General features: G+C 37.9%; 2 protein-coding genes and 1 long non-coding RNA gene across 7 annotated transcripts; 2 read left to right on the plus strand and 1 right to left on the minus strand.

The window, feature by feature from the left end:
• Positions 1–113: 113 nt before the first annotated feature.
• Positions 114–14,131, plus strand: LOC130566698 (uncharacterized). Its single transcript, XR_008964509.1, has 3 exons — positions 114–789; positions 7,114–7,176; positions 14,018–14,131. It is a non-coding gene; the product is annotated as an uncharacterized LOC130566698 (long non-coding RNA).
• On the minus strand, positions 12,332–22,358 carry trim46b (tripartite motif containing 46b). 4 transcript variants are annotated; one of them, XM_057354366.1, is made up of 13 exons: positions 22,196–22,358; positions 21,386–21,458; positions 20,618–20,873; positions 20,371–20,521; positions 19,438–19,636; positions 19,169–19,315; positions 18,462–18,557; positions 18,133–18,386; positions 17,775–17,896; positions 15,861–16,199; positions 14,009–14,238; positions 13,870–13,937; positions 12,332–13,758 (listed from the first exon to the last, which is right to left on the minus strand). In XM_057354366.1, exons 3-13 carry the CDS (start codon positions 20,865–20,867, stop codon positions 13,326–13,328), a joined length of 2,289 nt encoding a protein of 762 aa, XP_057210349.1. In that variant the 5' UTR covers positions 20,868–20,873; positions 21,386–21,458; positions 22,196–22,358; the 3' UTR covers positions 12,332–13,325. The 4 variants fall into 4 exon arrangements, with proteins under 4 accessions (XP_057210349.1, XP_057210348.1, XP_057210347.1 ...); XM_057354365.1 differs by having other exon boundaries at positions 21,953–22,358; XM_057354364.1 differs by lacking the exon at positions 21,386–21,458.
• Positions 22,327–24,013, plus strand: s100a10a (S100 calcium binding protein A10a). Of its 2 annotated transcripts, none has more exons than XM_057354368.1 (3): positions 22,327–22,430; positions 23,062–23,227; positions 23,345–24,013. In XM_057354368.1, exons 2-3 carry the CDS (start codon positions 23,087–23,089, stop codon positions 23,507–23,509), a joined length of 306 nt encoding a protein of 101 aa, XP_057210351.1. In that variant the 5' UTR covers positions 22,327–22,430; positions 23,062–23,086; the 3' UTR covers positions 23,510–24,013. The 2 variants fall into 2 exon arrangements, with proteins under 2 accessions (XP_057210351.1, XP_057210350.1); XM_057354367.1 differs by lacking the exon at positions 22,327–22,430 and adding an exon at positions 22,558–22,847.
• The last annotated feature ends 461 nt before the right edge of the window (positions 24,014–24,474 follow it).

Raw genomic sequence — 24,474 nt, forward strand, 5'->3', positions numbered from 1 at the left:
ACATGGTTTTCAAAACCATGGTTATTTTGCGATAACCATTGTTTTCCTACAGTAACCATGGTTTTTTGGTTTTAACTGTAGTAAAACCATGGTCAGTTTGCGTAAGGGAGATGCAAGTGTGCATGCAGTAATGAATACAAACATGCATTATCTATCTAAGCATGTACACATACAGATCTTATGGATCCAGCTATAATGTACGTGATTGCGTTCATAATGTTATTCTTTATGTTGCTTGGGCGTTTGTGTAGGCGTATGTGTGTAATGAGCAGAATGTACATGGAGCGCAGTGGGAAAAAAGCAAGTTGGCCGTTCTCAGTGTTGCAGACTGCCAGTCCCCTATTCTTCAGTTCAGGAAACCTGTGATCCAGCAGAGAGCAGTTGGCAGACACAACAGAACAGCCTGCACTGAGACACAGGGAGTGAGGGAGGGAGTGCGGGGAGAACAAGGCTGGAGGATCCCATAAACTCAAAGAATTACAGGAGAAGATGAAAGCAATGAGCTATTGGAGCAAATAAAAATGCACATTGTTAAAAATGAACTTTAATGACTTCTGGTAACAATAGGGTTCAGCAGCCTCGTTCTTATCAAGGAACATTTTTCACTGTATAATGTTGAGGTGGACTGTAGATCATTGTTTTCACGATTTCTGAATGTTAGTTATTAAAACAGCGTATTGGTTTATGTGTTTTAAATTAGATTACCAGTGCATAGACTGGTGCACATGCCTACCTGAGGTTTGCTCTGAGCTCCAGACCAGCAGGGGGCCCTGATGGGTTACAGCAACAGTGAGTATTTCCTAAAGCCTTTTTACAAATAATCATGTTATGCCATAATAATGCCATCTTTGTCATATGCTTTTATGGCAAATTATACTACCATATGAAAAATAGGCAACTTTAATTCAATTCAATTTATTTATATAGCGCTTTTCACAATGTGCATTGTTCCAAAGCAGCTTTACAGGAGAAAATAAGAAAAACAGAAAAACACAGAAAGGTAAAACACAGCACAGTGCATGGTGTTTATAGACCAAGCAAGATCATACTAATAAATCATATCTAATAAATAAATATTTTGGATATAAAACTTTATTGGATATAAAATGTCAACTAGTGAAGGAACTGTACTTTTGGAAGAGATTTTTGGAGGTCGCACGTTAGCTTAGGTAACAGTTCATCTGTTCAGTTTACTGAAGTTTTGTGCGAACGTTGCTTGTGTTGTGCTCAAATTTGTATATTGTGTTGTGTGCCGAAACAGAAAAGGCGAAAAGCCTATAGAGTGTGAGTGTGTTGTTGTGTTCAGTTTGCTCGGTTGAATATTTGTGTCAATAAATCCTGTGTGGAAAACATGGGGTCTTTGGAATACAATGTACCCTTGAGTCTTTAGCGATATAGTTTTGCGGCGCTGATGATAAACTGCTTGCTAGGCTATAAATCATTAGCCTATAAATCAATACTAGCATGCAACACTGCCATGAATAATAAAGTGAGCAGTCTATTTTTGTTGCATCGTTTTCTTCTAGTGTAGTCAAAGTGACCTCATAATCCGAAGAATGTAAAATTATTATAAAAAGTAAAATAATTGTTTCTAGATGGTACATGTTGTTCTGCAAAACTCTTGCTATTTTCTTCATGACTCTAAATATAAATAGTGAATGTTGTGTGTAAAGCTCAGCAGGCAAATCAAATTATTCACAGAAGTGAGGCCATAAGTGACTTTTTTTGTTTATTTCAAATTGACAAACTAAAGAACACCAGGTCCCGGTAATCAAACCTCAAAAAGCGTTCTTATCCTGCCTTGGTTGTTGTTGTTGATTGCACTTTAATAGATACAGTATAAACCAACATAAATATTGTATGTATGTATTCTTTGCATTGTTTTAAATGCCATTCACATATATCGTGTTTGGAGACAGCGCTTCTATTATTTGACGTTAGTCAAATTAAGGTCAATCGCATGTACGTCATACTGGGGCTACATTTGAAAGATATTTGATGTAAAGTATACAAACCATGTATAATTTTCTGTTTGCAAGTCCCAGATGACAAATTGAAAGAGTTGATTTACAGCGCTGTCTTCCACAATGCAGATGTCGTCGTCTCCAAACTTCTGTTTGAAATTAAATCAAAACTTCTCTCTCAAAAAGTGATTTATGATAGCATTTTAGTATATAAGACTTTTCAGAGCAAGCACTGCAAAAACTGAAATCTACAAATTTTCTAAGACAGCATTTTTGCCTTGTAGAAGAAAAAGACAAGAATTTTAGTCTTGTTTTAGAAATGAATATAATAGGGTAAACAAAATAAACTTAAAGGAGTAGTTCACTCCAAAATTTGCCCTTATTCACTTTCTATAGTCATTTTTATTCCAACTATGGAAAGTCAATGGGGGCAACTTTTGAAGTCAGTGAACTGTACTCCTTTAATTTAAACTTTAACTTAATTCAGTAAACTTGAACGTTTGATAGTTTCATACATCATGTTTTTCTGTGATTTTAGAATTTGTATTGTAAAACAAGACAAAAACACTGAGAATTTCTTGGATTTTAGTTTTGCAGTGAGGGATGCCATCTAGTTATAAAGGTCCCCCAGTTGCATCAGACCCTAAAGTACCCTTTTGTTTTTATCTGGAAACTTTATTTCTGGAGTGTGGAGACTGGAGAATAGTGCACGCTGGCAGCAGTAAGAGGGAAGGGAGTGTTGGGTTTGGCGGGGAGCGTTACAGGTGCAAGCCGGTCAGCAGCTGACCTTAATGCTGCATTAAATCCAGATGCTTAAATAGCTTACACACTTAAATGGTGGTCCCCTGCCACCACCCAACAAGATCTGTACTGTGTGCATGTGTGCGCGCGCGTGTGTTCTTAGGGTAGAAATGTCCTTGAAATGATCAGTGTTACAATACCAGTAACAATAGACAGGAAAACACGTCACTGGAGACTTCAGTGGAAAAAAATCAGCTTATATGCAATACAAAGCAAAGACAAAGGGGGACATTTTAAATGTGAAGATGTACCTTTAGTTTATGTTTAAAAGGAGACAATCACTTTGAAACTCTGTGGCACCAGAGCGAGTCTCGGATGGTTCAGACACAGTATTATGATTTAAAGGGAACAATTGCAGATAAGTGTGTTTATGAGAGAGAGAGAGAGAGAGAGAGAGAGAGAGAGAGAGAGAGAGACAATAGCTCTTGGTTCACAAACAGGAACCCTCTGTTTCCTGTGCTTGAGGTCTCAAACTCACACACACACACACACGCACACACACACACACACACACACACACACACACACACACAAGATGAGTGAGAAACTCTGATCATCTGAGTTTCATGAGGTTTGCAGGCTTCATTGTACAAATTCCATAAATTAATGTATTTAAAAGCAAAAATTCTTAATAAATTATAACCTTGTAATTGAATTATTGACCAAGAATTATTGTGATTTATTAGTGTCAAATCTCAGTTTGGTTGTTGTTATGGGTGTAAGCATTTCAATAAACTTAATGATACTAAAAAATCAAGTTCGTTAAGTAGAGCTGTGCTGTTGCTTTTCTAAGTGATATTTTCACTTGGCAGAGGATGAAATGGGTTAAACAGACATGCTTTTAGATGGAGCGTATTCACCCCGCTCTTAGTCGACCTGGCTAGATCTGTCATCATTTTCCAGTATCTGTGTATTTTGGCATAATGGTACCATCATTCTTGTCTATGAGAACCATTGCTATAAGGGCTCCATCCCGGCCAAATCCTGACACGGTCAGTCAAGACTTTCCAACTCTTTGGTGTCCTGGCAGAAGGGTTTTTAGGCATTTCATTGAACCCGAGTGGATCAGATTCTTCTCCGCACGAGTCAAACGCTCCATTAATGAAGACAACGCGCAGGGGACAGCTGGACTCATAAATATTCACTGTACGGACGAAATATAAACAACATAAACTTCGACCTGACGTCCCGTGCCTAAACACGAAGTCAGAAGGTGTGTGTGAGTGCAAGCGATGGATCTGTGCCCTTCCTGTCAAGGTCCACCTGTTTCTGCTTTGCCATGGAAAAAGAACAGAGAGAAACAAAGGATGGAAAGGAGGACATGTGGAAACAGGAATGCGCATCTCTCAATCCGCTTGTCAGCAATTCTTCGGTTTATTTCAAAATCCCATAATACATCTGTTTCTGTGCCATAATAATATCATCGACATCATAAGCAAGAATGAAGGTCTTATTGTTGCAGGGTAAATTGAAACTAGTAAATCAATAGGTGTGGACGGATCTGAGAATTTAGGGATTAAGTTATGAGACCGTACGTAAGAATTTTGTTTCTATTGGGCATTTTTATTTGATTTAGAATGAATTTTAGTTTATGTGAATTGCTAGCAACACAAACCAAAAGAACACCAGGTCCTGGTAACCAAACCTCAAAGAGGGTGAAAAATATTTGGGGAATAATAGAGTTCTTACCCTGCTTTAGTTTCTTTTGTTGGTTGCCCTTGAAGAGATACAGTATAAACAAACCTAAAAATTGTAAATATTGAATGAGGTTTTCTTTGCATTGTTTTTAACACCAAACTGTGTTTGGAGACCATGCTTCTACTATTTATTATTAGTGAAATTAAGTTCAATCACATTTACGTCATGCATTTGAAAGACATGTGATATAAAGTACACAAATCGTGTAGAATCTGGTTTGCAGCTACCAGATGACGGATTGACAGAGCTCATTTATAAAGATGTTTTTTCACAATGCAGATGTCATCGTCTCCAAACTTCTGTTTGAAATTAAATCAAAACTTCTGTCTCAGACTTGATTTAGATCAGCGATTTAGTATACTACAAATCATTTATTTTCACATCTTGCACATTGTATCGCAAATTCCTGACACCATGAATTTGTTTCTATATGTCAGATGTTGGCGTATAGGGCTATTAAAGCTGTCAGAATACAGTAAATTTGATGATTTAGGGTTGGGAGGAACGTTTTTTGTGTATTACAGCACAGGAAAGCCTTTGTAAACACATCACAGTTTTTGTGAGCACATAATGACGGTGGATTTCAAACACGTTGGCATGAAACCCTGGCTTGAGAAATGTCTGTCGATTCCCAAAGTGTCACTCAAACGCACAGCATGTAAAAATGCCCCAGAGATGAGTTTATTTTATAATTGAATATAACTCACTACGACAGCGTGTCCATTGAGAGCTCTTTTCTTTGGTAATTTCACGCTGAACGAACAAAAAAACATCTTTAATAAATGACATTACAGTGAGGCAGGAAACAAGAAGGGCTTTAAAGAGAGAAGCTCATTCTTAGCTGCTAGGCCAGTCATCTATTTCCATTTCTTAAACTGCTTCGGTTTGGGACTAAAGTGATGCCAGCTCTCTCCAATCCTTCACAAACTCAAGCCATGTCTGTGTGGTCCTGTGTTATTAGACCAGCCTTTATAAAACAATAAACTTAACGCTGTGATATTTATTTAAAACAGTTTTGTCTCGTCCATTAGTTTTGATTGGCATCAACTTTTGCCATCTCAGAATGTGACGTGTTAAAATAGAAAAGGCCATGGAAACTATTTGAAAATATGTCAAACTAAGTGTTTTAGGGCTGATTAATCGCATCTAGAATAAAAGTTTGTGTTTACATAATATATGTATGTGTACTGTGCATATTAATGTTGTATTCCTAAACACAAAAACACCTACATGCATATACAGTATTGGGAAATATTTACTAAAAAATAATTTCTAAAATGTATTTATTTATATTTACCAATAATTTTAATTATATATAATAGTTTATAAAGCAAATAGTTTCTTTAATATATGCATGTATGTGTATGTTTTTATAAATACAAAATTAATATGCACAGTACACAGATATATATTATGTGAACACAAGCGTTTATTCTGGATGTAATTAATTGGGATTAATCGTTCGACAGCCCCAAAATGTTTTGAATAAACTGTTAGTCTGAAATAAATTAAAAAATAACAATACATTTCATTCATAATGTATATGTGCTCATTTTACACTACAAACTGATTTTTATTATGCAGAAAGTATGCAAAAATGTATGTAAGCAATATAAATACATGTTTTGAGCACATTTTCATAACATTGTAGTGACGTTACAGCAGTTTAACGCATGAACACAAATAGTCTGGCTGTCATTTCATGTCATTTTAATTGTAGCTATTGACATCATATTTAATTGGCACCTGCTGGGAAAGGCCGCTAGTCGGGACACTTATTTCATCTGTTTGCTCAACAGACATCAGTTTTAATGAGCTAATGTATGAGAGACTGTTGTGACCTCCGTGAGAGTTCATTCATACCTGTTGTCTAGACTGAAAACAAACCTGTCACTGTTCATAAGAGGGGACGGTTTTTGAAACATGTCACGGGACTGTGTTTAACTAAAAATGTTGTTTTGCTTTAGGTATGTAACAACATTTATTGTGTTCTTTGTATCGAGTAACACTCACATCATTGTAAAACATGATTATGGAATTAAATGATGTATGGTTTACTGTACAATCTGATGAAAAATTATTTGGGATTTTTTTTGATAAATTACTTTAAATATCGCTACGGTATTGTTTTATGAGTTTGGACCTCAGTTCACCTTCTGTTGGACCTCAGACTTTCTTTTCCATGCTTTCTTTAACACCTTCCTTCTTGCATCTGTCCAACTTTGACCTTTAACCCCTCAGGAGTGTCAGCGAAGAAGCATGTGTTGACCGTGAAACAGATACCTGCAGCCTCTTTCATTTTCTTTCCTTTATAAAGGTCAAATGTTCTGACCTCTCCGGCTTCATTTTATCACTGTCTCCATCTGCGTTCTGTCTCTCCTCGTCTCTCTCTCCCGATCTTTATCTGGCTCTCTCACGAGTCGTCTCTGTCCCCCAAACGCAAGTACATATCACAGTGTTTACCTATTAATCCCTTTCACAGTTTCAAGTCACATCCCTTTTTGTCTCTCCATCCTCATGTCTTGGTGACCATTCAGTATAGTGATGTGTGCGCAGCTGGTCCTGACAGGGCAGAACAGAAAAACATGTGTTTTCTTTACAAACCCCCGGTTGACATAGTGCCTCGTTCTGACTTTTCGTTTTTTTACAGGACCTGGAATTTTTACAGCCGCGGTGTGTTTGACAAGTGTTCAGTATAACGTCAAACTTCACGGTAAGACGTTTCACTTGCACGTATATCACTTCAGTTCAAACAGTATTATTTGTCTAGCTGGTCGACTTATAAGAAGCCATCATTTTTATTTTGAATGCCATTATGATTAAAGTTAGCTGTTTTTGCTAATATCCAACATATTGGCAATTCCTAATATTATTTTATTAAATAATTAACAGAATGTTGGTAACCGTGCAACAGTGGTTTTGTGTCCATTCAATATAATATATTCAAAGGGCACCGCCGTTGTTCGGTTACCAACATTTCTTCTGCAAAAGAAATAGTCATACAGGTTTGAAATGACAAGAGGGTGAGTAAATGATGACAGAATTTTCACTTTTCATCAATTAAATACATATTTTCTGCTCCAATGCTACATTCATTCCATGTTTCATAAAGAGTGTCAAAGTAAAAAGAGTTTTATTTTACTATTCAAATACAAAAACACATAATTTATCATTGAAAATATATAGTAGATATTAATGCACAATATTAATTCACATTATTGAAATAAAAAACAACTATTTAAAAAACACTAGAAAATTCTAATAATTGTGCATAATTTTTGCAAATTGTTAAAAATTAACAGTAACTATTATGGACATTTTCATATAAAACAGTTATGTGCAGTTAGAAGCAGGTGATCACCTCCAGGGGCGGTCTGGCCATCTGGCGTACCGGGCGTTTTCCCGGTGGGCCGCTAACGTATCGGGCCGGAACTGAGGCGGTGGCCGCTAACTTATGGGGTCGTAAGAAGCCCATCCCCCCCCAACCCCCCCCCCCCCGTCGACAGATTCGGTGTAGGGCCGATGCGGGCATAAAAATGCCAGGACCGATTTTTCTTACCAGTCCAGCCCTGATCACCTCTGAAGGTTTTGTGTTATTTTACACCATGGGAACAATGTTCAGTGAGTTCAATGAGTAATGGGTCCACGTCACACACCTGTCTGGGGTTACAGTTTTACTAAATCAGTGTCTGAAATCATAAAATACAGGTAAAGAGGGATGCAAATAAAAATAGAAATATTTATCATTTATTACATTCAAATCTGTACACTCAACACTTGCCATGGTAAATAGGTTAATATGCAGTTTCAACTCAGGGCTGTTCAGCAGATTACGTTTTTTTTAGGGAGCCAAGCTAAAAATACAACATGTGCGCAGTTGAAACATAACTTCGTAGCTCGATGTCTCCAGATGTGATCTAGGACATATGAACTTTGGATAAAGTAAACTTAAATACTGAGCAGATGCTGGTCATGGTCCATAGGGACGCATTATACTGGGTTTCGTAGATGATATATAACTTGCCTTTGCCAAAGTTTACCGTAGAAGTAAGCCAATCTGTAATGCATTGTTCTTAAAAATTGTGTCATTTTGTTTGCTCATTTTTAGATCAATTTACAATCCCAAAGCATTCACTAGTATAATAACAGTTTGGCATAACTACAATGCAATTTAAAGCTTTTTTTAATGCCATAAAAGTTTGCCTGGCTTAAAATATCTGAAGTGTAGTCTATTGCTTCTTCAGTGGAGAAAACACCTGGGTTGGGCAACGGTGAAGCGTCTGGTCATTATTTCACTGTGTTCCAATGTTAATGATTAAACCACATGTCACACAATGCAAAACCAAACAGGTGCCTCTAGAAAATTGGTTGCATGTGATGTGTTGTCTGGCTAATTTACCACCATTACCACATTACTCAGCTGTTACTCTAATATTAGCCTGCGATGAAATAATTTCACCCAAATGTCAACATGGTGCCGGGCGGATCGCACGTGCACACAATTGGGCAAAACAAGAGAAATGTGGAATAAGTCTAGCAAAGGGAATGTTTTTATCGAGGTCAGCCACACTTGGTCTCACTCAGACTGCTGAAATCCAGCCTGGGCAATGATCCTCAAAAGCTTCTATTTATCTGTGGGGATTTACTAATGGTAGGACAGATGGGACGGGCTCTTCAGGGAGGGGCGAAGAGTTGAAGCAGTTAAATGTGGCTTCTTTGCAGCGTGCTGTCCAGCGCACGAGAGGATCCAAAGGACACACGAGAGAATTACTGTAGCTTTCTTTTGTAGTATGGGGGAAGGGAGATGTCTGACAGCTTTAGCTTTATAATCTTATCGTGATAAGAAACGGGTTGATTTAAATCAAATTTTGATTCACAATCACAAGGGTCTCTCCGTGGTTCAAATTAATGCACTACATTCCTAATCCATTCAATCCAATATGGCTTTATAGTGAGTAGAAATTCTGTCATGGAAAAAAAATATTTTCAGTTTTGCTTTTTGGATTTTCTAATGGTTCAGATAATAACCCAGAGGAAGATGTTATTGCTCAAAGGTTGCTCTTTCATTGATCAGGAGATTGATAGTTTTATATGTTTCTCCTAAATTTGCTTATGATAAAAATAGAAACAAATAAGACAATTATTACATTGCATTATTTGGAGAATAATACATTAAGAGTATAGAACTGTAAAATGAATGTAATTTGTAAGAAGAATCTGGATTTGGATAAATGTGATAAGAAATGTTTGAGGTAATATTGAAATCTTCGAAAATATTGACTTTTAATCGCAGACTTGCGGGCACAGTTTTGTGACATTTTGAGATTTTTTTTCTGAAACTTTAAGGCAAACTTTCTCTTTTTATTGGGAGAAATATCTGAGATACAGGAGTCTTAAGTCTCTATTTGATCTCACTGATATCTATGAGAAATATTGGAGATATTAAAGTGATCTCACCTGTGATTTTTCTTTTACAGCAATCCTAGTCAAATGTTTGCCACTACAGGTACAGTTTTGTTTAGATTCTTTCAAGTTTTTTTAAGTTTTTAAGTTATTTCTCCTGTCCTGTAGGGGGTGTCACAGTGTCTACGAACAAAACAAACGTTAAGAAGTGCAAAACAAACATATTATATTGTATGATATAAATGTATATGATTCTTGAAAAAGGCACATCTAACAAGGAAATTTACATTTACATTTAGTCATTTAGCAGACGCTTTTATCCAAAGGACTTACAGAGAGTTCAGGGAGCAATAAAGCGACATGTCATACAGGAGCAATAATACAATAGGTGCTAATACCAAGTTACTAGTTTCCACAAAAAACAGAACAAAGGAGAGCGCCGCGGGTTAGTTTTCTCATTTGTCTGTCAAGTATTCACAGAAGAGATGGGTTTTAAGTAGTTTTTTAAATGTTGTGAGAGATGTGGTTGACCGGACTGAGTTAGGAAGTATGTAAAATGTAATAGTGAATATGAATTACAGTATGACGCAGGGCTGGACTGGGTAGAAAAATTGGCCCTGGCATTTTTAGGCCCTCATCGGCCCTCCACCGAATCTGTCGACGGGGTGGGGGGGGGACAGAACACGAATGTCTTTTGCATTCGCGTTGCGTGAATTCGCATTTATATTCGCATATATTCCTCCGTTACTGCCCCATACGTTAGCGGCCACCGCCTCCGTTCCGGGAAAACGCCCGGTATGCCAGATGGCCAGTCCGCCCCTGTGACTGAGCAATTTTTGTTCAAATTGTTCAACATTTTTGTTCACTACATAGCTCTCATAATTCCATTTCTGTCATTTTGTAGTTTTGATGACTTAAATATAAAATATTGAAATATGCATGTGGAAAATATGATTAATAAAATATGAGCAAGTGTGCACAAACTTCTGACTGTCAGTATACTTTTGTTGTTTTGAATAAAACAGACAACTCAGTTCTGAAAACTCAATGGACATTGCGGTGAATGCGATCGAAATATGAATGTGCAACGGTCTGTCGAAGAGTATTATCCTACAATAACGCAGTATTACCACCGTCTAGCCATTCATCCACCCCATAGTGCACTACAGACCTGACACAGATGGTAACAACTAGTACAGACCCAGAACAGCTGGTAGAGGTCTAAGCTCATGGCAAAGTGGATCAGCGGGCGCAGCAAAGCGACAGGCCACAGAGACTACGAAGCGACCCTTCACGGATATTTTAGTCCGTGGTACTTTGGGGAAATGACTGGTTCTATTAAACGATAATCACAGAAGGTTAAGCAGCTGCAAAGCTTCAGAGGTATTTAAAATCCCCCCTCCAACTATTTCCCCCTGACTGTGTATAAGACTTCCTGGTAAGGATTAGAGGTTCCATCTGCGTGTGGTGTTGTGGCTACATACCTTCAGTCGGTCTACACCAATCTGCTCTTGAGTTTTTCTTCTCTGAGAATGAAGAAGGGCTGGATGGATGAGGGAGAGAAGGAAGAAAAAAGACTAACAAAGATCAATATGAAGATAAAGAGAGAAAAAATTAGACTTGGAGATGGATTGCGGAAAAAAGAAGAGTAATGGAGAGGACGGCGTTTAGATGAAAGCAGAGAACGGACACATGAAAGAGAGAGAAAAATCAACCCACGACGCACGAGTTCCCAGAAACAGCTCATCTGTACATCACACTTTCTGGAGCAGTGATTTTTAGTGAGGGCCAGCCAGAAATGTGGAAACGTGGGGTGGGGGGTCTTGCCGTTGCCAGAAACGTAAGCCAAAAGAGAAATCTGTGCTTTTAAAACTTAACATTTCTGAAACTTTACATTCCATGAGAGAAAACATTGGCTAACCCCTCCTTCAGCTCATAATTTCTCAAAGGGTCTGTCTAAGCTGAAACATACCTAACCACTCCACGTTCTGGTTTCTAACCAATATGGCAGCAATTAAAGACATATGTGCATTTTCATATAAGACGGTAAAACAGCATATACACGCGTGCATATCTGCATAGTAAGAGTCTGACATCCAAACTTTGGCAGGATAATTGAGAAATTGTGCATTTGGACTTTTAAACTGTGGAAAGGAAAATGGGCTGCATGTTTCATTTTGATGTTAAGTGATACGTAATGTTCATCATGTACACAAATGTTTTGTTTCATATAAATAAAAAGTTTCTTTGCTTATTTAAATCTGTCCATCTCAGCCATGTGCTACATAAACAGGTCCTGGTTTTCTACGACGGTATGGCAAATAAAATGTTTTTTTGCAACTTTAATTTCCTTTGATAGCTGTGTGGCTGAAAGACAATAATGTTGCCATTTGCAATAATTGTGTAACTCTTGTTAGAGAGCAGAAACTCCTGCCCCCTATTGGTGGAAACGCAGTAATGCACCATTGAAAAATAAGATATAAAGACGTTTCATTTTTGTGATTTTTATTAGTGTATTAAGTGGCATTAAAGGGCATGTCCTCGTTCTTTCCAGAAAGATTTTGCCAATCTCTCTAAAGCCATTCCAGAGAAGCACAGCCAAACTGAAATCAATCGCATGAGTCAAACTCTTAAAAATATTCTCTACAAGCTTTTGTATGAATTTGCATAAAGTGATTTACAATAGTGGATTTAGTGCATCACACGCGCACACACACACTTCCACTGTCATAAATATTGAGTAAAGCTGTGCATGTTCAATCTACTGCATTGCAGATTTTCATTCTTTATAGATAAGATGTATTATTACCTAGGCTTAACTCGTTTAGTTTTTAATATTTGCCAATTTCTAAACAATAATATAGGTTTGTTCAGCAATATAATACATTGCTCAGAAAACATACTTTCATAGACTTACAGCAGCCTAGAAGCCACAAATCAAGGTTCTTCTTAAGCATCCAAGACGAAAAAGCAGCAAGAAGCATTTGGTCTGGTGTTAAACATACGTCAAGTAAATATTTTCGTAAATGCTCCAGTTGACAGCTGAAAGAGTTTAACAGGTCTGTCCTGAAAGCACAAGGCTAGGGAGTGTTATGGCAGATGTTTGCCATATAATTTGGGTTACAAAATTAGGCCTTGGGTAACAGTCTGGAGTTTCTGCTCTGTTTGGAGAATAATTCGCAAATATAAAAACTGAGGCACCTGTACTACACCCAAACACAGAGGTTGCCTCTTTTAGGTTGGGAAATCTACATTATATATATGGATAAGCAATTTTTAAGTATTTTATATAGATGACAGCAAGTTAATAAATCATTGGAAGGGTTATAACTCAGCAAGCAGTGCAACAATAAAGGCCTCTCAAAGATAATGTCTGGTGGATAAAAAATAAATGAGATGCAGTTAAAAATCGTAAAATTGAAATATATAAAACCAATAATCAATCAAAGTATTTCAGGCTTAGTTCAGTTTAGTAACACGTGATTGAATGGTGACCCGCCGTACAGGGGTTTGATTCGCATTGCGATTGGCCACAATTTCCTGTAGCTGTAAAGCCCCGCCTCCAATGAAACAGAATGCGGGGCACACGGGGGCGGAGCAGTCCACGGGTCCCTCCCAGAGCGGGCGGAGAGAGTGGGCATCGTAAAACGTGACACGCCCTTTCTCAAAGTCGAGACACACTCCCAGCCTCGGAGGGAGAGGATAGGTCACGCCGGTCGGAGGGGAAGGGCCGTTGGTGAAGCCGGACTCTCTGCAATTGGAATTTGCGTGATGGGAGTTGGCAGAGGGGGGCAGGTAGATCTTGCCCATGCCCATCGTGAGGAACAAAAAAGGCGGAGGGGAATCGGATGAATCTTCTGCTCCGCTGTCATGGCCGCTGTCAGGATCATATCTGTGAGAAGGAAGAGGTGGAGTTGCGTCACAGTGATGTCAGACGTTTCATTTATGTCATTTATGCTTCACTTTAACTGTTTGGCAGATTTTGCTGCCCGCTTGCTCTTACCGTGGACTCGCCATGTCCAGGGGGAGATGAAACCATTCCTGAAGTTTGGATTCTAAACCCACACCAACCTGCAGAGCAGAAAGAAAACGTGAAGATGTGTTTTTCTTGATAACGAAATGCATATCCTTTTATAACTTGCCTTCACTAGGTAGGAGCCGGGCTCTACCGAGCACGCCCAATAGTGTCTGCCCTGCGTTATGGCCACGTCACCCACAAGCAAGTCTGTGGTCAGGTGACAGGAAGTGAGGGCCCGGTCTGCGGCCTGCAGCAGGGAGAGACCGGGCACACTGCGGGCACATCGCTGTTCCTTACTCACCACCAGTCTGTCCGCGTGCAGACCCCAGCGAGAATCCAGGTAAAAATTTAACACTGACAGAGGTGGGGGGCGGGGCAGACACAAAAGGAAGGGAAGGGAGGTGGAGACAACAGCAAGGTAATCCGGGAGAAGTTTTCAGGACACCATACAGAGAGGGACGTAGAAAAAGAAGGGACGTGCAAAAGGAGAACAGGGCGTAAATACAGGAACCAGGAAAACAGGAAAGAAGTAAAGAGAACATACTGGGAACAGCAGGGTGAAACGCAAGACTGAGAAAAGGAAGATGATTTGCATTCCAGCAAAAAAGCGGAGAAAAAGGTCACTATCTCAGAGTTCAAGGCCAAGAATGATATTACAGATAGATGTGGAGTAAAACAAGGTCTAAGCTATAACAATTTCAATTTGCATTTTGCATTAAAGTGTGTAAATAATCAGATACGATTCATTGGGGTTCAGGTGTGCAAACTTTTCACAGAGCCTGAAGAAAATTTGTGTAAATCATTTTGTGACACAGCATATGTTTTTATTATACTATTATTAGGGCTGTCAAACGATTAATCGCAACCAGAATAAAAGTTTGTGTTTACATAATATACAGCATGTCTGTGTACTGTGCATATTCATTTTGTATTTATAAAAACATAAACATACATGCATATATTTAAGAAAAATATATACGATTTAAAAACGAATAAACATTCGTAAATAATTGAAATAATTGGTAAATATAAATAAATACATGTGAATATCTCCTAAATATCTATACATGTACGTGTATGTTTTTTTAAATACAAAATTAATATGCACAGTACACAGACGTTTTGTAAACACAAACATTGATTCTGGATGCGGTAAATGGTGATTAATCGTATGACAGGCCTAATTATTATATATTTCCAAATTAAGATTTTCCCCCTTTTTTGCTTTAACTTTATAGCAGTTAATAGCAAGATTTAGCCAGGAATGTCTTCCTTTTGTCTGGGTGTTGCAAATCTTAATTCATTATTTGTAACATGGGCGCATCCATTTCATGTGATCAATAAATATTAGCAGCATTAAAAGTTAACGTGTGCCCATATCTACAAAACACATCAACATTCAGAGCAGATTCAAATATTTCACCTCATCACAGGGTTTATATAGAAATTTTCAATACAAAAAACAAATGATTAGGAGAATGAAAAGATGAGGGAAATGTGAACAAGAGAAATAAACAAAGGGAAAAGTGACCAACAGAAATAGTTTTAAGGGCTATTAAATGGCAGAAGGCAAGGTGGCTGTATGGAGCTGTTGTCAATGAAGCAAAACCATGGAAAAAACAGAGGTTGTAAGGAGGTCGAAAAATGGTAATGAAATAGAAAAAAAAGAGGAAAGAATGTAGAAAGATGATTAATTGTGCATCATTTCAGATAATGTCTCGACTCTGTACGAATTATTTTGACATTCACAATGAAATCATTTCCTTTTATCTTCTAAATTGATCTTTCGTGTGACATCACCAAGTATTCTTATTTTCATCCCTCTAACCAGCATATAGAGAAAACTTTTTTATTCAAATACCAATGAATAAAATCAAATACCACCCTTCATTTATCTACCATTTCATGTTGACTTTGAAAAGTCTTCACACATATCCACAGATCCCCAGTAAATGTATCGTGTGTTATGTCCTCACCTGGAGCTGGTGGTGTGTGTAAATATACTTCCTCACTATATTCACCGAATCCTGCTTTATTGCAGCCTCTCACCCTCAAGACATACACACTGTCCATCTCCAGCCTGTCAATCACAGTACAGGTCCCGGTCACCTCCTCCAACCTCTGCCAGCCCCAGCGAGCGGCAGCCAATCCCCCTCGGAGACCCCCTCTTGCTCCACCCCCTGGCACCACCCCGCGCCGGCGGAATTCCACAGAGAAATGCCAAGCGGGAGTGGAGTCCTGAGGCAAGCGCCAACACAGAAAGAGCTGGTCGTACGCAAGTGTTCGCTGGGTGTCGATCACAGGTGCGAGAGGGGCTGAAGGGGAATATCAAGTTTGGTTAGGATTGGATGTGTTGGGACATTATAGGTTATCAAAGACAATACATTTGAAGTGCGCATTTGTAAGTGTCCAAAGAGACTATATTATGAAAAAACCTTTTAAATAAGTCCTAGCCCATAATGGCAATTCTAGATTTTCTACCATTAAATATTCATTTTGTATTATGCAAGTAACGTTCATGGACTGAGCTTGTATACTTTTCTGAACTAATAATAAGCATTACTGTAGATGCGAGGAATGCAGAACTTGCATTTTATGTTGTTAAACATAAATGTAATGAATTAACGTTAATGAATAAATCCTAAATAAATTCATGTAAATAAAGAAAAACGTTTTTAAAAAAGTCATTGGTCAGAAATGATCATTCAACATTTTAAGCAAAGAAAATATATTTATATATTAACAGTCAATAATATATTAGGGCTGTCAAACGATTAATTGTGATTAATCGCATCCAGAATAAAAGTTTGTGTTTGCATAATACATGCTGGTGTTCTGTGCATATTAATTTTGTATTTATAAACACATACACATAAATGCATATATTTAAGAAAATTAAAAAATGTAACTATTAATAAAATTTTATTTACAATTTCAATTATTGGTAAATATAAATTAATACATTTAAAATTTATAGACAAGTATGTGCATGTTTTGTCTTTATAAATACAAAATTCATTATGTACAGTACACAGACATATATTATGTAAACACAAACCTTTATTCTGGATGCGATTAATCGCGATTAATCGTTCGACAGCCCTATAATATATGAAATGATTAATATCTATTTGAAAATATATAGAATAGATTCTTCTATATTGCAACATAAAGAATAATAAATAAGGAAGCCTTTAATATATTGAAAAATAAAAGTAGTTGGTTATTTAATGGAAATTATTTAATATATTCTCAAATATTTTTGTTTCGTAAGCAGGGGTTAAATTGGGACTTGTTATGTGCGGGGGCTCTGTGCGGGATTTTGAGGGGTGCATATACAGTACGAAGCTAATAATCTTATTAACTGACAAACTGTAAAATATAAGTTGAGAGAGCCCTTCTATAAAATGCTGATCAAACTCATTCTAGATACCAGCAGTTTACAAAGCTACATGTGATATGTCTGTCAATATCAAATATCTTCATTTATTAATGTCCACATAATTGTATGTATGACCTGTGTATTTCCAGTACTTTTCTGTCAAAACTTCATACAACATTCACAATGATTGAGATGACCCATTAACACACACCATGAACAAATCGCTTTAAATGCTTGAATTTGATTCAAATGACGTCATTTGGAAGTCGATCCTTTCTTCACAAACAGCTCATCATGACTTGTAACATTAAAACAATAGTGCGCGTCATGTCTATAACTCGCAAATAGGCAAACGGAATATATCTCTCTCCGAAGGGCCCTTCGGGAATGGGATACCATACAAAACGTCACTCCAAATAAAGAGAAAACGGCTTTTATTGCTCCGCCCCGGCCCAATTTAACCCCTGTTCGTAAGGGTACTTGTTCATCTTTTTTATGTTTTTCCTACCCTGAATGAAGTTCAGGTCCATGAGAAGTTTGAGCTCTCTGGAAACATCAAGCTGGAAGTGACGGAAAGAAGGATCCGCAGAAAGAGAAAAACGCTGCATAGATTCGATGGACTGGGCCAATCTGAGAAAGAGAAAGTTAAAGACTTTAAAGTTCTTTATTAACAATCATGAGCAGAAACACAATAACATTCTTTATTTAAATATGAAAATAAAATAAAAAATCAAACATACAATTTAGAAGACCATCACAAGTAGGAGAGAGAGAGGGTGATGACCCATCAACTCTACCATTGGCCTCAAATGTTTGGGTGCTGAATTTTATCAATAGAAAGTAATAACACAGGTCGATTGTCTTACCTTTTGTGTGTCATCCTGGCTGCATGAACAAAGCTGGACGGGTCATTTTCTTTAAGGAGCTCTTGAGTAAAAGCCATCAGGCTGGCGTGCTCCAGCAGACTGCGTTTCTCTGCCACCTGATCGGACAAGGCCTCTGCCCTTTTCTGCCGTGAGCCTTCCAGCGCCTGGGCCAGCATCGCCTGCCGCTCAGTCAGCAACGCCATGATCTCCTTCACGCAGTGAGATAACTGCTCTTTGGCCGATACGCTGTTCACCTGCACACACACCATTGCTTAACCAATCAAATGTCTGCATTTCTTTTGTGACAGAGATGAATGAAGTGGGCATACCTCAGTTTGAGTGATGGCATTCTCCAGCTGTGTGATCTGAGTCAATACCATGTCCTGGTTGGACAGGATGTAATTCATCTCCTTGGTGATCTTGTCCTAGGGTTTACAAAAAGATACAGTGTAAAATTATTTTGACTAAAGTGAATAATTTATTGTTTATTTAATAGCACTTGTATGTGCATTGCTACAAAGTAACTGCACAGATGTTTACATGGATTATTCTAGTAAGAATGATAATATCATTATAATTTGAATCCATTTTTTAATCATGCGTCTACTGTAATGTCAATACTTAAACACAATGAACGTTTGTTTCTTTTCTTTTTTTAAACTTGATAATATTATTATTAAAAATAATTGTATATACACATATTCATATATTCAATTAAAATGCATGTTTTTTTTTTCAATTAAACCGAATAATAATAAGATTACAAACAAAACTTTTGATAATATAATTGGCTATGAAGAAAGTGACTTAAAAGGAAATAATATTGCCTTTTAATAATAATATTGGAAATAATTGACACCATTAGGTGGCACTGTTGATGCTTTTTGGAAAAACTGTTTTTCCAAATTCAAACTACTGTAATAACGTATCGAATCAAAAACAACACACAGATACAACAAAACCACATTAGCATAATATAAGACAGGGCCAGTTTTGCCTAGTAAACCACTAAAACATATCCCATCGTAGAACATACCTTGAGGGTCTGATAGGCCTGGGTGACGGGGGCGATCTTGTGACCCGTGTGAACTCGCCGCAGTTTGCAAAGGGCACAAAGAAGCATCTGACACGACTTACAGTAGAACTGCAGCTTCTCCTGATCGTGTTCTGGGCACGTCAATACCTACACAGTCAACAGTATGACACTGTTCAAATAATACAGGCGTGTTGCTTTCATCATATGCTGGACCTCAGGGACAGGGTTTACATGGTTCATGATGTAGCAGCGGATTGAGAGCGGCTCACCTTTGGCCTGAAGTTTAGGGTGGGCTGAACATGTTCGTGCTGGGCACGGGGAGTGCCCCAGGGGTGATAGAGTTTGAAGCACTCATTACAGAAGCTCGCTCTGCAGTCGGCACAACCTTTAGTGGCCTCCAGGGCCTGTGGCGGTTTACAGAACTGACATATGACAGCCACGCTGCCCAAACTCACTGTGTGCCTGTACCTGAAGACAGAGAGAGGATTTTGTGTTTTCGTGTATAAACTTCATTATTTTGTCTATTTAAAAATAATGAGTAAATTGTGATTGTTTGCTAATTCCGTGTAAAAAAGTTTTTAGGTATAATTAAGTAAATGACATATAATTTTAAGTATAATCGGATTGGCCATCAAGTAATTTCAGTTTGAATTTAAACTGACCTAAAATCAAGTTGAATCTTGTATACTGAAAAAATATACAAAAAAGTTGAAATTGCTTAAATAATTTTGATGAGTTGAAATAATGTAAAAACATTTGTTGACATCATATTTACTGTGTGTACGTGTGAATTTACAGTGGGTTCCAGCAATCTGAAACCACATTAAAACAAATACACAAAGTTTTAGGATTGAAAAATAAATCAATAGAAATATTAAAGATCTGATCTGAATTACCATTAACACATAATTTCTACAAAAGGTCAGATTTCTATGCTTTTCTTATTTATTTTGCTTCCATCAAATAATTGAACATGCTATTTGGAACATTATCACATCGTGCTGTTATAATGTGGATTAACAAGTTTTGTTTACAACAAACCAAATACTAAAAAATTCCAAAACTCATGTACAATGGTCAATTCAACTGTCAAAAGCTGAAATAAATATAGAATGAAAATAATGCAAAGTTGAATTTGTGTCCCCTCAAACCTTTCTATTCCTAACGCTACATATACACTATGCCGTAAGCGTGTGTGGTACCTTTCCACGATTCTCTCCAGCGTGAGATTCCTCATGCATTCAGCCAATCCTCTCTCACCCAATTCCACATCTCGCCCACAGGGGACGCAAGGGAAGTGCATGAGTGGAGGAGGACCCTCCTTTCGCCTACGGCCTGGGTATGTCCCTGAACCTATGTGCACGCACACAAAACAGACGTAAAGATAAGTTTATATAGCATTTGTTCTAATCATTGTCATAAGTAATATTCTCTGTTATCTTTACATACCTGAGCGCAACAAGCGGTCGACACGGTCAGATTTGGGCATGGGTCTGCGCATCTGGCGAGGGGACCGCATGTTGGGTGTGGAAGCGGGCGAGTTGGGCTCTGGTGGGAGCTCGGGCTGGGGGTACCCGCTCTGAACCAGCACCTCGGAGGCACACATAAGACACACGCTGTGCAGGCAGGGAAGCACTATGGGTTGCTTTACAATGTCCTTGCAGACCGGACACTGCAACTCCTGCTCCATACTCTTCATATTGGACTGAAAATAGGAACAGATCATGAAAAAGGTTTTAAGTCTTTTTGCTGTTAGAATTTTAGATCAAATAAAACTTAGACTTAGGACCATTGAGACTTTTAACATTGACAATGTGGACTTAAGACTTACCTTTTTAAACAAGCTTTTAATTGATTTGAACTTACTGTTTTTTTTTATTTGTTTCTTTTAATTTGTGGCACTTTGGGATTCTTGTTGACATAAAGTGCGTTATAAATAAAATGAATTATTATTATAACATTGACAATGTCATTGATGAAAGCAGTGAAGTCTTGCGCCACCTGCTGACCTTGTAAACTAAGGTTTTTTTCTGCATTTAATGTACTTTTGTGAGTCTGCTGGTGTTCGTTAAATTGAATTTAGTTTAATGCAGTGCAGAACTTTGTAAGCTGATATAAATTATTATCTCTATGTGTGTTTGTTTAATGGGTTGGTCGTGCATAGTACGTTTGATTTATGGAAGAAAAAATTAATAAAAAATATATATACAGTAATACATTTTTGTGAGTTTATTGGGTGGCCTGGATGAGTAAGGGACTCCCAGTCTCAAATGACCCAGTCCGGATATGCCTGGCAGAGGAGAAAAACACAATTTCCAGTTTTCTGCATCAGATAATCATGCTTTTCTATGAAAAACCTTGAGCTTTACCAGTCACTAGGAATTAACCACATGATGTCACCTAACCGACACCTTGTCCCTTCCAATGTCATCTGCATGCATCAGACAAGCTTTCTCTAACCGTGGCTTTTTTCACATTTTAATAATAATAACATAGATTTTTATATAGATTTTTCATCACATACAGATAAAAACCCTTAAATGCACGTTGAATAAAAACGTCTTGCAAGTGCGTAAATGTAATGTAAACGTAAAACACGTGTTAGGCCTTCAGCAGTTTAAGTCACGGTTGACATTTACCAATGTCAGATGAAGCTGGACCTCAACCCACCTTGCAATGCAATAGCTTTATTATAATTTGAATACAAAATAAATGCAATGGATGTTATGACCTTATGAGATGCTTCTATAAAGGCTCGGTGCGGTAGTCCGGCATCGCCCTTACCTTCACCTGATATCTGGTCGCCATTACGGGATGATGTCTTTGCTCATCTGGGATCAGTACTGTCGCGAATCAGCCTGTGACTTACCGTCATGCAAACATCTTAATAGCGATAAACGTAAAGCCTATCTGCAGTTTCAGCCGCTCAATAAATGACGTTATTATAACAACGCATGCATCACATAGCCACATGCACAATGCGGATTCATCATGATCTTTATCATGGTAGCGAGTAGAAGAACGTACCGCTTGTTTTCAGGGTCTTCGCAGTCGATTTTCATATTTCAGGAAATCTTCTTTTGGCCGCCATTGCTTCTTTCTGGATGAAATGTGGGTTAGTAGGATGTCGCTACATCGGTGCGCGACTGGAGATGCTTTCAAACGCTATCAGCCTCCTGCCTGCATCCCGTTTCCGTGGCAACGAGCACGTCCGCGCCTTCATCAGCAGCATGCTGCGGATGGTACACATTGCCTGTAAGATGTATGTACACATACGATTTTTTTTACTTTGGAAGTAGCATAAAATTACACAATATGTGTTTATTTGTTACAGTTATTATTAAAGATTACATACCTATACCTTCATAAGAATGATGCTTACGGTTTTTATTTAGTATAACATATATTGTGGAATATTTTCACATTGCACTTTAATACATGGCACATTTCCATGAGTTCTGAGACAAGGACATGAACTGTTACAGTACAAACACAACGATTCGTGATGTCATCAACCTCTTGTCACATACCTTCAACAAAGCACAAGTTCACTGTGCTGTAGTCCCTGCTGTTGCTCAATCGCTCCTGATAACACCTTTACCTGCCCATGGGCTGGGTGATATAAAGTCTCGAGAGAGGACACCCAGCATATCTCACATTCATTTCGAACATCCAAACGGTAGGTCCTTTAAATAAATGTTTATTTTAGAATGCAAAACTGGATTGACAGGCTTAGATACTTTATCAGAAAACATTGCAACAAACTTTTTTGGGGAGAACAAACTAGTTTTGCATTGATTAGGAAGGCATTTCATTTTTTTACTTTTCCCATTTTACATAATGAACCGGCTGCAAGACATGGCCAGGACTGACTTCGTGTTGTCTCTTTATAGTACTGGATCCCAGCAGTGAGCAGTCATGCCGTCTGAGCTAGAACACGCCATGGAGTCCCTCATCATGGTGTTTCATCGATATGCTGGCAAAGAGGGGTCGCCCGGCACCCTGAGCCGCCGCGAGCTCAGAACTCTGATGGAGAGCGAGCTTTCTGGGTTTCTAAAGGTAACCCTCTTCTTCTCATAATGACTTTGTTTCTGATCTCTACAGTTCAACACTCTCTGTTTGGTTTGCTGTGTTGTATACCTATAACACAGATTTTACTCTTTATCTTTCCTGCAGTCTCAGAAGGACCCGACCGTAGTAGACAGACTTATGAAGGATCTAGATGCCAATAGGGATGGCGAGGTGAACTTTGAGGAGTTTGTGTCATTGGTTTTGGGTTTATCCATGGCCTGTGAAGAATGCTACAGGATGCGATTAAGGAAGACACAAAGCTGGAAATGAATAGAGGGAAATATGAAAAAAATAAATTGTGAATTTTGACGAATTGATGTTGTAACTTTTCATCTATTCAAATATATATAAATATACATTTCAAAATGTCTAATGAGTTTGTGTTATTGTATGTGTAAGGAGGGACAGGTAGGAATTTATTGAACGAAAACCATAAAAACGTTCCTTCGCCGCCCGGGTTAAAGTACACTGGGTGTGTGATGATTATTGAATTGTTCTTTGCACTGTAAACATTCTTCGCAGCTTTGACATTTTCAGATCTTTATTATTAAAATACATTATGTTTTCTGGGGTAATGGAAATGCTGTTTAATTTTGCCTAAATTGTGATACTGATAGAATGAGTTTTCCTATTTGAATTATGTTTTATGTCAGATGGCCGAATCAATTCATATCCTCCTATTTTGTTTATTTGTTGTCCTGTCATCTTTTTTTCAGTACATTGTTTACAATATTACCTTTTTTCTCTATTAATGGTTACAATACAAACACATTGCTGCTGGGAAATAGAATTCTTTTTTTAAGATGACATTTTTAAGATTGATCATAGCCATGTAGCTATAGTAATAAAGCATGGAGGTCATTATACCAGAGAGTGTTGTACTAGGAACAAAATATTTTGGGGAGTTTTTGGAGTTCAGGTTTGCACCTCTAAAGTTTTTAAATATTAATGTTTATCTCAGCGTAAACCTTTCACCTCCTCAGAGAGTGTCACGTGTCCTACATTCCTTATTCTGTGAAATTAGCCAAAGAGAATGAATATTCTCTAATAACAGAGAGGGATTAAAATATCCCCATTAGAATAATGTTTAGGTTTTAATGACTAAGGGGCTGTTTCCCAGACAGGGTTTAAGCCTAGTCCCAGACTAACTGAAATGTTCGAGGCATATTAAGCGTAAACAACTTACACTGACATATCTTAAAATAGATCAGTGCGGTTATTTTGTCTCAAGATCC

This window comes from Triplophysa rosa, linkage group LG16 (assembly GCF_024868665.1).
Source record: "Triplophysa rosa linkage group LG16, Trosa_1v2, whole genome shotgun sequence".
Lineage (NCBI taxonomy): Eukaryota > Metazoa > Chordata > Actinopteri > Cypriniformes > Nemacheilidae > Triplophysa > Triplophysa rosa.

What these genes read in the sequence shown, in the direction of transcription:
- trim46b (XM_057354363.1), bottom strand. Translation starts at nt 20,894, where the DNA reads ATGATCTGTTCCTATTTTCAGTCCAATATGAAGAGTATGGAGCAGGAG. An exon ending in CGACCGCTTGTTGCGCTCAG is followed by an intron (nt 20,522 to 20,617) that starts GTATGTAAAGAT and finishes GCGTGCACATAG; the next exon opens with GTTCAGGGACATACCCAGGC. An exon ending in CTGGAGAGAATCGTGGAAAG is followed by an intron (nt 19,637 to 20,370) that starts GTACCACACACG and finishes CTCTGTCTTCAG; the next exon opens with GTACAGGCACACAGTGAGTT.
- s100a10a (XM_057354368.1), top strand. Translation starts at nt 23,087, where the DNA reads ATGCCGTCTGAGCTAGAACACGCCATGGAGTCCCTCATCATGGTGTTT. An exon ending in AGCTTTCTGGGTTTCTAAAG is followed by an intron (nt 23,228 to 23,344) that starts GTAACCCTCTTC and finishes TCTTTCCTGCAG; the next exon opens with TCTCAGAAGGACCCGACCGT.